This window comes from Mytilus edulis, chromosome 11 (assembly GCF_963676685.1).
Source record: "Mytilus edulis chromosome 11, xbMytEdul2.2, whole genome shotgun sequence".
Classification (NCBI taxonomy): Eukaryota; Metazoa; Mollusca; class Bivalvia; order Mytilida; family Mytilidae; genus Mytilus; species Mytilus edulis.
In genome coordinates this window covers 55,389,284-55,401,521 of record NC_092354.1, presented here as the reverse complement: position 1 = coordinate 55,401,521, position 12,238 = coordinate 55,389,284, and the positions used below count along the sequence as shown (strand labels likewise).

Sequence of the window (12,238 nt, the reverse complement as noted above, 5' to 3'; positions counted from 1 at the left end):
TGTACTTCATTCTTTTGGAAAATATCATATTTTCATAAACAAAAATAGGTATTATTTTTCTAACTGTTTATTGAAACATTTTGATTGGTTTAAAATAATATAAGATACATTCAAATAATGTTTGAATTTGATTATGATAGATAATTTATTAGAACAATATTACCCTTTCATTCCTGGAATGACAACTTTCAAAAAAAAAAAAATCTTCTTAAAATTGCAGACTGGCAAAATTTATTTACAATATTTATACAGCTCAAACACCTCCCTACCTTGAATATGTAGTATATCTTTAAAACAATACCAGTGATTTAAATAAGTATAAATATATGGTAAACTCATAAAAGACAAAAAACCTTGATTTCTTGTAACCAAAAAGGCAACCAATGATCATATACGATTCATATATTTGGACAAATCATTGGTAAGGGAGATAACTTTTTTCTTTCAGTAATGTGTTTAAATAGACAGTTTCATCTAAACTATTTAAGCATTCTTGCGAAACAGGATCAAATAATTGGTGTTAATTAAAAGCTTAGAATATATAAATTTAGGAAAATAGTTGACACAAACTAACCATAGATTTGAAAGAGTTATGTCCCTTCTCGTTGAAAAATTAAACAAAACCAAACAATATCAACAACTTGCTACTGCAGTACATATAAAATTTTGTGAGAGATCTGCATTTCAACACTGATGCTCCCTTCACCATATTGAGTCAATAAACTGTCTCATCATATACATTGGTGCCATTTAACCATTTCTAGTTTTTGCCTCTGCGTTAACATACATGTACATGTAGCCTCACAGATAAATCTTAATTATGGTGTGCATGTGGGTTTTACCAGAGTGAAGGGAAATTCTGCCATGTATTCTCAGGCTTCTTAATAGTGTAAACCAACTGTATTTTGTGAGCAATTTATTGAAGAAAATGAGAAAATCAGCGTCATCAAAATAATTCCCCTGAAAGGGCTAATTGAGGATCTGTTATAGGGTTGTTTTCTCATTGTTGTTTATCTGACTTTTAAGATTTTAAACCCTCTACATGTATCTGTCTCAAATTCATAGTCAAACTTTGATTCCATGACTTAAGTTTCCCTTAAAAAGAAAAAATGTGCTATTATGGAATACTTTAATTATACTATAAAGTCTCTTTCTATTTTTAAACCAAATTGCAACATAAATCTTGTGCTAAATTATGCAGACTGTGATCATACAATTGCAACCTTACTAATTATATACCCATGATTGATGTGACGTTCAAATAATTAACAACAATTTACCCAAGAACTAAGAGTTTCTATGACAGGTAGTTCCTGAGAAGCAGTCCACGCTTCAACAGCCTCCCAATCAAAACCAGAAATATACAGTACCTAGAAAGTCAACTGTTTATTTATTATTGTTTAAGAATAGGACCAAATTTCAATCTGAATTTATAAGTAATTCGTAGGATACCAATTTTCATGAATTTCATAATAACAGCAGAAGCATGAATTTAAATGTTTAACTTTTTCTTTTGGTTTGTTATATATGGAGATTTCTACAAAACCATGAGATCAAATATCTTACATTTAATTTTTCTTCAATCAAAAAATTATTCAGGAATCAACGCAAATGAAAGAATCCATAGTAAACTAGATTTAAACTTGGTTTCAAAAATCATAAGTTCAAAACAAGCAGTTAAAGATGTATTAGGCAAAATATGTGAAACAATGACATAGGTTTTTCAATGAAGTGGAAGAAGAAATATATTTGTTTTTCTTAAAACAGTTTAAATAATAAAAAAAAAATGCAAACTTTGATAAAGTTTTAAAAAAATGTGTCCATTGACTCAGCCTGCCAAACAAGATGGCTGACATTGCTAAAAATAGAACTTTGGGATAAAGTTAAAGAACAATAACTCTGGTCTTACCATAAAGCCTCTTTGTAACTTGTTGAGGTCTTTCATCGTCAACCTATTTTCCAGCTTATCCATCGACAAAGTTTTCCTGAAAATGTAACGAAATAAGTTTAAACACTTATAAATTACAATCTTAATGTATCTTTATTTATCTGTTAACTCTATATTAATGTGTAATGAATTACTTGAACATTTTTTTATAACTTCAAAGGTCTTATATAACTTTAGATGTTTATTAGGTTAAGAAGAAATGATGTTATCTTTATACATAAAATAAATATCTACCATCTTTGATACACAAGAGAAAAAGCATAAAACATTTCCTATTTTAAATAAAGAGTAAAGAGTTTTGCTGTTTAATAATTGAAGATTTCTTGTTATTTAATATGGATCCATCTGTTTATTTTTTAGTTATAACCAGCTCTGCAAATCAGGCCATTAGAAAACAAGAGTGCACACGCTGAAATGTATCGCCTTCTAAACTAATCATTGATATTATGTTGATAGTAAGTATAAAGCTAAGCTTTATTACAACTGTCATATAAACTTAACATTAACCAAGATAACTAAACAAAGACCAATGAACCTTGAAAATGAGGTCAAGGTCAGATGAACCATGCCAGGCAGACATGTACAGCTAACAATGCTTCTATACAACATATTATATAGTTGACCCATTACTTATAGTTTAAGAAAAATAGACCAAAACGCAAAATCTTAACACTGTGCAATGAACCGTGAAAATGAGGTCAAGGTCAAATAAAACCTGCGCGACTGACATGAAGATCATGAAATATTTCCATACACCAAATATAGTTGACCTATGGCATATAGTATTAGATAAAAAGACCAAAACTTAAAAACTTAACTTTGACCACTGAACCATGAAAATGAGGTCAAGGTCACATGACATCTGCCCGCTAGACATGTACACCTTACAATCATTCCATACAACAAATATAGTAGACCTATTGCATATAGTATGAGAAAAACAGACCAAAACACAAAAATTTAACTATAACCACTGAACCATGAAAATGAGGTCAAGGTCAGATGAAACCTGCCAGTTGGACATGTACACCTTACAGTCCTTCCATACACCGAATATACTAGCCCTATTGCTTATAGTATCTGAGATATGGACTTGACCACCAAAACTTAACCTTGTCCACTGATCCATGAAATGAGGTCGAGGTCAAGTGAGAACTGTCTGACAGATATGAGGACCTTGCAAGGTACGCACATATCAAATATAGTTATCCTTTTACTTATAATAAGAGAGAATTCAACTTTACAAAAAATTTGAATTTTTTTTTCAAGTGGTCACTGAACCTTGAAAATGAGGTCAAGGACATTGGACATGTGACTGACAGAAACTTCGTAACATGAAGCATCTATATACAAAGTATGAAGCATCCAGGTCTTCCACCTTCTAAAATATAAAGCTTTTAAGAAGTGAGCTAACACCGCCGCCGTAGCTGCCGCAGTCGGATCACTATCCCTATGTCGAGCTTTCTGCAACAAAAGTTGAAGGCTCGACAAAAAATTATGCAGTATGTTTGTAAGCCATGTAAATGAGAAAAAGTTTAAATGTTTGATATATAACTATTTCTCCTAAATTTTATTTAAACTTAGAATAAGCACGAAAAAATTATCGATAACTATACATTCATTTGTCTGAATAACTAAATATATAGAAATACACCTCTAAAAATAAGAAGTCACTACAAAATGTTAATACTAATAATTAATAAGAAGTCTGTTAGTTAACCATACATTCCAGAGGAGATTACTAGAAGGTATTTCTTAGATCTAGAGAAGGCTATTCCTAAGATAAAGGTTTTTTCTTAGTTTTCATTCGAGAATTTGCTTTCTTTTCCCAACTGCTTTGCACTTGGACGATAATTTCTTCATTATTTGGGACCTTTAAAGATGACATAAAATATTATCTGTCATGTAATGTATAAAGTAGTTTTTTTGTATAAATATATTTTATTTGGCACCAGCAAACATTTCAAACTCAGCAACATTTTGTGTGTCTGTCTCAAGTTAGATGGTAATTCAGTGGTTGTCATTTTTTTTGCTGTACATCATATTTGTTTTTTTCATTTATTGCTTTCTCCATAAATCAGGCTGTTATTTTCAATTTTATTTGTTTTAAATTTGTCATTTCCGGGCCATTTATAGATTATCACACAGTACAGATTTTGTTCAATAGTGAAGGCAGTGTGGTGAGCTAACATTAACTTCTATGCCATGTGGTCTCTGGTGGAAAATTGTTTCATTAGCAATCATACCACAACTGCTTATTTTGTGGGTCTCACTGGAGTCTAAGCGTGACGTGGGATTCCTGATTTTTTGTAAGCGTGACACGTGAAGGTCAAATTATTGTGTCATGAAAACAGGAAATGAGGTCTTGCGAGACCTGGGAAATGACAAAAAAATGAGAATGGCTTACGTACATAGTGTTAGCGGGATACGGGAATCTGACAAAACAGTAAGCGGGATCCGGGATCTAAACCCCCCAATCAGACCCCCTATTTTTAAATATACCATGGTTAAATTTTGCACTGATGTACATACTGTAGATTCATTATCATTTGTTGGATACCAATTTTCGTGGGGTTCGTTGGTAAATTGTATACAGAGATTGGAAAAAACACAAATCTAATCACCATGAATGTGCAAGTTTTCACCAATCCACACAAAAATTGATACCAAGAAAATAAATGTATCCACATTATATAGTGTACTGAATTGCAGGATAATTAATTAATTTTCAGATATATATATGCCTTACTCAACTTCACAAAAAAGGAAAAAAAAAACACAATCTAACTTTTATGAGTATTTATAACTATAACCATCTGATACCAAAAATATAAAGAAATTAAAAATGTTACTAATTGATTAGCTGAAAATCTTTGCAAGACATGTTATCTACAAGTAAAATATAATAAATAATCAATAATAGTTATCAAAGGTACCAGGATTATAATTTTTATATGCCAGACGCATGTTTCGTCTACATAAGACACATCAGTGGCGCTCAGTTAAAAATAGTTATACAGCCAAACAAGTACAAAGTTGAAGAGCATTGAAGACCCAAAAGTCCAAAAAGTTGTGCAAAATAAGTCAGACAGTCATCTTTGCCTGGGATAAGAAAATCAAAGTTTTGTAAATAGGAAATTTATAAAATTTACCATATAATTGATATTCATGTCAACACCGAAGTGCTGACTACTGGGCCCATGATACCCTCAGGAACCAAATGTCCACCACTAGTGGCATCGACCCAGTCTTGGCAAAAGATTGTCTGATCATATACATTGTATGACATGCAAGACGGAACATTTTACTTTCTTATAAATATGAAAATTTCATCGGAGAAATATTCAGATAAAATCTCTAACAGAATTTGTACTTTTAAACAAAAACATGGAACTTGCAAATATCTTCAGCTAATAGAACCCATAAACCCACTATAATATATAGAAAATAAAATATAATTATAAGTATAAATTTTATGAAAAATATATATGTATGATAAATATATGTGTGACAATATCGTGGAAGATATATATCATTTTGTGTGCATTTTCTCACCACTCATCTGGCTCCTTTTTTTGTTTCTTTGGTTTAGGTTTCCTTTTTGGTTTAATTATTGTTTCTGTTGCATCACTTACAACGCTACATAAAGTAGAAACTTTTATGTTAGCAATGAGTCAATTAAGATATATATGTCTACTTCTACAAAATACTACCATATGTATTTTAGTCAATATCACTGGAGGGGGGCCTCATCATACAATTTCAGGTAAACGAGTCTGGCTTTGATCTAAAACCCACCCCATTTATATATTTCTCATTTATCGGGCATACATAATTTTACAAAAACTTAATTTGATGTTAACTGTATGGGACCATTCAATTACAAATAAAATGGATGGATGGATTAGTTATTGTTGTATGCCACTTTCAGCACTCTTGCATTATTTCATGTGGTCAGTTTTTCTATGTGGAGGAAGCCAGACTGTACAGGGAAAACCACCAACCTTTGCTTAGAAAACTAGTTAATCAAGATTTGGAGTCAACCACAACTGGCAGGTGTAAGATGAGAACTCACTGTCACGGAATAGAAGTTCCTTCATAATATAAGTTCCAAAATACCCACTGAACAAATTTTGGAATGCATTCTTACCACACTGCACAGAATACCACAGAACACTCAAAATATATACAGAACTATAAAATTATGCTCCCCTCAGATATTGGACTGCATTATTTTAGTTCTACAGACATGATAGATATGTATAACACTCACATATTATCCTGTGTACCAGTGTCAATGTATATTTCTATTCCGTGACACCATGAGGTAAAAATGAAGGTGTTAATTGGTACTTTGAGGCAGTCACAGACCTGCGATGTTGTAGGTGTGTTTTTTGTAAATTAAATAGGGTACCTGCTACTAACACAAGTAACTTTACCTACTGCCAAGTTATTTATATCATAGTATAATTATTGTCAATATTGATTATATAATTGGTTGTTTACCTTTCATTTTTTTCTGGTGTTTTAGGATTTTTCGATTGCTCAACTGATTTGCCAATTGATTCATTTCTGACTGAACTTGACGTAGACATTTTCTTTCAAAATTCTGTTTAAATAACTATGCTATATTCGTTATTAGTCGCATTCTTGCAAATCATTTGATAATTGTCATCAGTGGTTTAAATCCGCGGCCATATTGTTAACCAAGTTGCCATGCAGGTGCTTTATATAATTTACGGATTTCTACGTGTGAAACGAACTACGCAACTTTTTAACGCCGATTTAAAATTCAGTTTGAATAGCGATTATTCTTTTTAGAAGAAAATTGGCTCGGTAACTTTGCTTTATATCACCGATTGCACGAAAATAAAATATTATTGGAAAATGACCATGAAACCAGGCGGAAACCCAGTTGAAAATTAGCGAACAAAAACTTTATCTAGTGAAAATTCAAGGGCAGTTATCGCCGGTATCAAAGCAGGTCCAATTAACATAGTTATTTTGTTTATAGTTACTAAAATAAATGACCTAAAAGAGTTTGAACATATATATTCACATTCTGACTTTTTAAATGCCCATTCAATTATAGGCGTGCAATTTTTTTTTCTTAATAAGATTATGAGACAAAGTGGTACTAGTATATAGGGTAGAAAAATCATAGCTTTGAACAGATTCGAAATCACCAATATAAGCATGCAATTTATCAAGTATTTTGACACTCAAAAAGGAATTAATTCCACTATTTTCAAAGGCCTTATTTGAACAATTTATTACCAAGTTTTTTATTGTCCCATGTGTACTAGGAAGTAGAATATACAGTTAAGTTGTGGAACAATGGCTTGAACACAAAAAATATATATATTTAAGGTGTTTTTTGCAGCTTTGAATGCCAGTACATAATTGGAACACCCATTGTTTATGGTACTGCTTGTAAAGAGCCAACTAAAGTTTATGTTTGTTACAGATGTCCTTTTCCGAAAATGGAGTCAGTTGGAATGTTGCTGAGTTCGTGATTACCTTTTGAAGGACCTCAATGTAAAATTTACGTCAAACAATAATGATATTATTAGCAGCCTTATCATCCGGGACAAACATATCCATTGCGAGTTTTCTTTTAACTAATGTTTGATAAGAGAAACAGAGCTATTGCGGTTGTTGTTAGGAGTAAAATGTTCTTTCAAATGTTTGATACGAATATCAACTATGTGCATTACAGGATTAAAAAAAGAATCTAAAGATTTTTTTGTCAGCTTTTTTCTCGTTTTATCCATTTCGAGCAGCAAGTACGGAGTGAGTCGCAATATTTACAAAATCAAAAACTTTAATGACATATTTGATTTAAATAAAATGTGTTTTTTATGATCTTCAGGTCAATCAATTTTGGGAAACAGTTTAAAATAACAATATGCAATTAAACTTGGATGCTTTCATACTTAGGACTGCAATATGGAATTATGTTGAAATCCTTTAAAATTTGATTTAATTTGTTAATTCAGATACTTCTACCACTAAAACTAGTGACCTCCGTCATTGGGTTGACTATTTGGCGTGCGCTTGCATACTTAACAAATCACTTGTTTTAACAGAAATGAAACTTTTTTGTGTTGAACATAACATTTATACATGGTGCAAATAAAAACATGGGACTTGAAATTTGATGTGCATGCAGTAATCTCTTGAACAAGTCAAGACTTTCTGAAGCGGACACCGATCTAGGTAATGGATAGTCACTGAGGACTCTTTCCCGATGCCGGTCTTTCCATGCAGACTGTATTTGGAAAGAGTGAGCGTTCATGTCTTGATAATCTGTCTGGTGGTATCAGTTTGTCACCAACACTAATCTTTACTTCCTCATTCGAAATTTTATATAAGAGGGTTAGTCTATATAAAAAAAGAAGATGTGGTATGATTGCCAATGAGACAACTCTCCACACAAATTAACAACTATAGGTCACCGTACGGCCTTCAACAATGAACAAAGCCCATACCGCATAGTCAGCTATAAAAGGCCCCTATGACAATGTAAAACAATTCAAACTAGAAAACTAACGGCCTTATTTATGTACAAAAATTGAACAGAAAAACAAATATATAACATATAAACAAACGTCAACCACTAAATTACAGGCTCCTGACTTGGGACAGGCAAATATATACAGAATATGGCGGGGCTAAACATGTTAGTGGGATCCCAATCCTCCCCCTAACCTGGGACAGTTGTATATTAACATTACAACATAAGAAACGAACTATAAAAATCAGTCGAAAAAGGCTTAATTCATCAGATGGAAAAAAAAATACAAGTGGACGTGGCCGGGTACGTGACTTGTACATCCCAACAACAAAAAGACACTAGGTACAGATCTGAGAGTACTCGCAGTTAACTGACAGCTAGTTCAAAGTCACTAACAACTAATACAAAAAATCATGAATCTAAAAATAAATTATCAATCCGTACACATCAGTTCTGAAACATCCAATGGATTTAGTGTAAAGACGTCATAAACATTCAGAGAAAAACATGACATTGTGCAATGCCAAGATACAGGTATCGACAGATTGTAGATCCATGAATGTACGCGTCACATATATGATATGTATAAAACATACTAGTATTATTTAGTTTGCTTTTAATTTAAAGAAATGAACTCTAAAAGACCTTTCCGTCAAGCATGTGTAAAGGTCAGCGACTGTAGCCAATGTGCACCCCACTGGGCGTATATTTATTAATTTTTTTTCTCTTATTTAGATATTCCCAAACCAAGTGTATATAGACGAGATATAGACTTCTTGAAAAAACTTATTTATAAGAAAGTGTTCCTTTGAAAGGGGGATTTCCTAATACAAATACAGATACAGATACTGGCCCGAGTTGTCTTTAATAGGCTAGTTGGTTAGAGTTTTCTGAGTGTGAATTAGTCCGAGTTGTCTTTTGTTCGAGTTGTCCTAATTCGTTTCAGCGGGTGCATTATTTCTCCAGTTTTTCAGTTTCAGTCAGGATTCTACTTCGTCAAAATTATCTCCCCATTACCAAAGTTCATTTTCAAAATCGTAGAAATGGACGCCATTGTAGGGATGACGCGCTGCCAATTTTGCTCTTGAAAAACGATAAATTTATCCAGACCACATTGCACCATTATACGATCAGCCTATGGTGACTAACTGAGCACCACTTATTGCAGACCTGTTTCTGTATTGTTATGAGTTACAATTTATGACTAAAACCAACAAAGACCCATCGCAACAACATCTGATACAAAAATTTAATAGCACTTTTAGATATAGGATGATATATTGGCCGTTAATAATGGCGACTTCAGTATGTACACTAAAGAGATATATCCTGCTGAACTGACTAACAAATAAAGCTAGTACTTACAATGCACACTGCCCTTTCTTGGTTCTTGATATCTATATCTTTAACGGGAAGCTTAATACCAAAATTTATGGTAAAAGAGATAATTTTTCATTTGCAATTGTTAATTATCCATTTTTAGTTGGTGACGTTCCCTTGTCACCTCTAATCTCAACGTGTTCGATTCGCTCGTGTATGTAACGACGTATTTAATTTAACGAAAGAAATCTATTTATTACTAAAAAAAAAATACACAAGAGTTTTTGATATCACAAACTAGTCAAAACATTTACTAAATTTCATCATCGGTATAAAGACATCATTCGTAAATGTAAATCAACATGCAGACATCTTATACGTTCAGGTCTTTCACTTCAATTTTTTATGGTAATATTCTATACAAAGCACAAACATATCGGCATTCAACTCACAAGCTAACAAAACCTTTAAACAGACTTATTCAGAAGGGATATAATTATGATACTGTTGTCAGATTATTAAAGATTGCATATTTTGGTATTAATATGGATTCACTCATAGGGTCTTTGCATCGGAAATAAACACATTTTTTCTAAAACCAGTTGTTGGCATGATACGGGTATGTTCTCCTCATATATTTTATGATGGTTTGATACTAAACCATTAATGGAAGGGATGGTGCCTAATTTTCAAATGATGAAGACATACTTTTTCAATTAGTTTAACCAAGGTCTTGAGCTTGCATGTCAGTAATTGCTAGTAGTCCCTTGCTAATTTATTTTATGTATCATTGTCATTTTGATTAGTTTCTTTGTTACCTATTCTGACATCCGACTCGGACTTCTTTGAGACTGAGTTACTGTGCGTATTGCTGTATTTTTGTTTATTCTACATTGGCTAGAGGTACTAGGGGTGGGCTGAGGTCTCACAAAACATCTTTAACCCTGCCGCATTTTTGCGCCTGTCCCAAGCCAGGAGCCTCTGGCCTTTGCTAGTCTTGTAAGTTGTTTTTTTAATTAAGTTAATTTACTTGTTTTGGAGTGATGTTTATTTCAATTGAACTAGTACACATTTTGTTTAAGGGCCAACTGAAGTCCGCATCCGGGTGCGGGATTTTCTCGCTGTGTTAAAGACCCATTGGTGGCCTTCGGCTACTCTGCTCTATGGTCGCGTTGTTGTCTCTTTGCCTCATTCCCCCTTTCCATTTTTAAATTTTATGCAAGAATACTGAGCCATTAATTCTTTTACTAAATGTGTGAGAAGTACAAAATATATTGAGCTGCTCTTATTAACTTACGAAAGTGAGGTGTGAATATTTATTAAATAAACCCCAACGATATCAGTTTTTTTTTCAAAGAAGGGTATACAGCAGCGGATCCAGAAACTTTCATAACGGGGGCCCACTAACTGCCCAAAGAGACCTTCTCCAGACATGCTTCAACGGTTCCCTATATAACCACTGACCAAATTTTTCCCACAAAAGAGGGGGCAGCCTGTGGCATAATTTCATAAAAGTATTTTTTTGACGATTTCATGTTTAAAAACGAAATATTTCAAAATAAGAGGGTGGCATACGTCCTCCGCCCCTTTCCCCCTTTGAATTTGCCACTGCATATTGTTAATCAATTCTTCACTAAATTTCGTCCGTCTTAATTTGTTTTACAATTCATTGACAAAAGCTTATGCTATTAAAATGGACATAAGTACATTGTGGATCCTTATTTACGTATACGTTTGTAGCGATTGGAATTAACTTTCTCTAATAAATAGCTGAACTTAATTAAATGTATTCCTAGGAATTATGGTCTAGATAATTCAGCTGGATATTATTATGAAGGTGTGAAAATTTCTCAGTTACTGCGATGTGCACGTGTTTCGATTTGACACTTATGATTTCTCTACTCTTTTACAACACTACCATTTAATTTTGTCAGCGATGTCAATATAACGAGTATGGGTGTTCTTAATCTACTGTTGTCGACTTAATACAATTCCTTTCTTGAGGAAATGGACATGCATGTTTTTATAAATGATTCAAAACAATTTTTTTCTTTCAATTTTAGCATTACATATAGTGGCAGCTGAGGGTGAAACAAACAATTTTTTTTCCTCAGAATCAAAAACAAATTATTTTTTCTCTCCAAAAACTGGAAACAAACTTTTTTTCCAAAAAAAACCATAGCCCCCCCCCCCCCCCCGAAAATCAAATGGTTGCTGCTTTAGTTGTACCGTCAAGTGATTGGTATTTCGATGAGGACTATTTGTGCCCTATTTGTGCCCCTCTTATCACAAATAGTCCTCATTGGAATACCGGAATAACAATGAATCATATTCATGAATCATTAAAGTGCATATGTCTTTCTTCATTTCTAGAATGTCAAAGAGGTTTGTCAAACTCACATTCCATGGTACAAATAAATATAGAGTAGGATAGGCATATATAAAACAATCAA

The 12,238-nt window shown here is 32.8% G+C and overlaps 1 protein-coding gene across 10 annotated transcripts in view; it reads right to left on the bottom strand.

Annotated features, from left to right (window-relative positions):
• Positions 1-6,672, bottom strand: part of LOC139495838 (cilia- and flagella-associated protein 337-like) — a 48,135-nt gene extending 41,463 nt beyond the window's left edge. For 3 of the 10 annotated variants that reach the window (XM_071284227.1, XM_071284228.1, XM_071284230.1), the window contains exons 1-3: positions 6,455-6,672; positions 5,504-5,587; positions 1,910-1,985 (exon numbers count right to left, since the gene is read on the bottom strand). In XM_071284227.1, the coding sequence (XP_071140328.1) occupies positions 1,910-1,985; positions 5,504-5,587; positions 6,455-6,543 (249 nt within the window). In that variant the 5' untranslated portion in view covers positions 6,544-6,672. Of the gene's footprint in view, positions 1-1,280; positions 1,371-1,909; positions 1,986-5,503; positions 5,588-6,454 lie in introns of all 10 variants that reach the window. The other 7 variants (XM_071284224.1, XM_071284225.1, XM_071284232.1 and 4 more) reach the window with 4 other exon arrangements.
• Between the last annotated feature and the right edge of the window lie 5,566 nt (positions 6,673-12,238).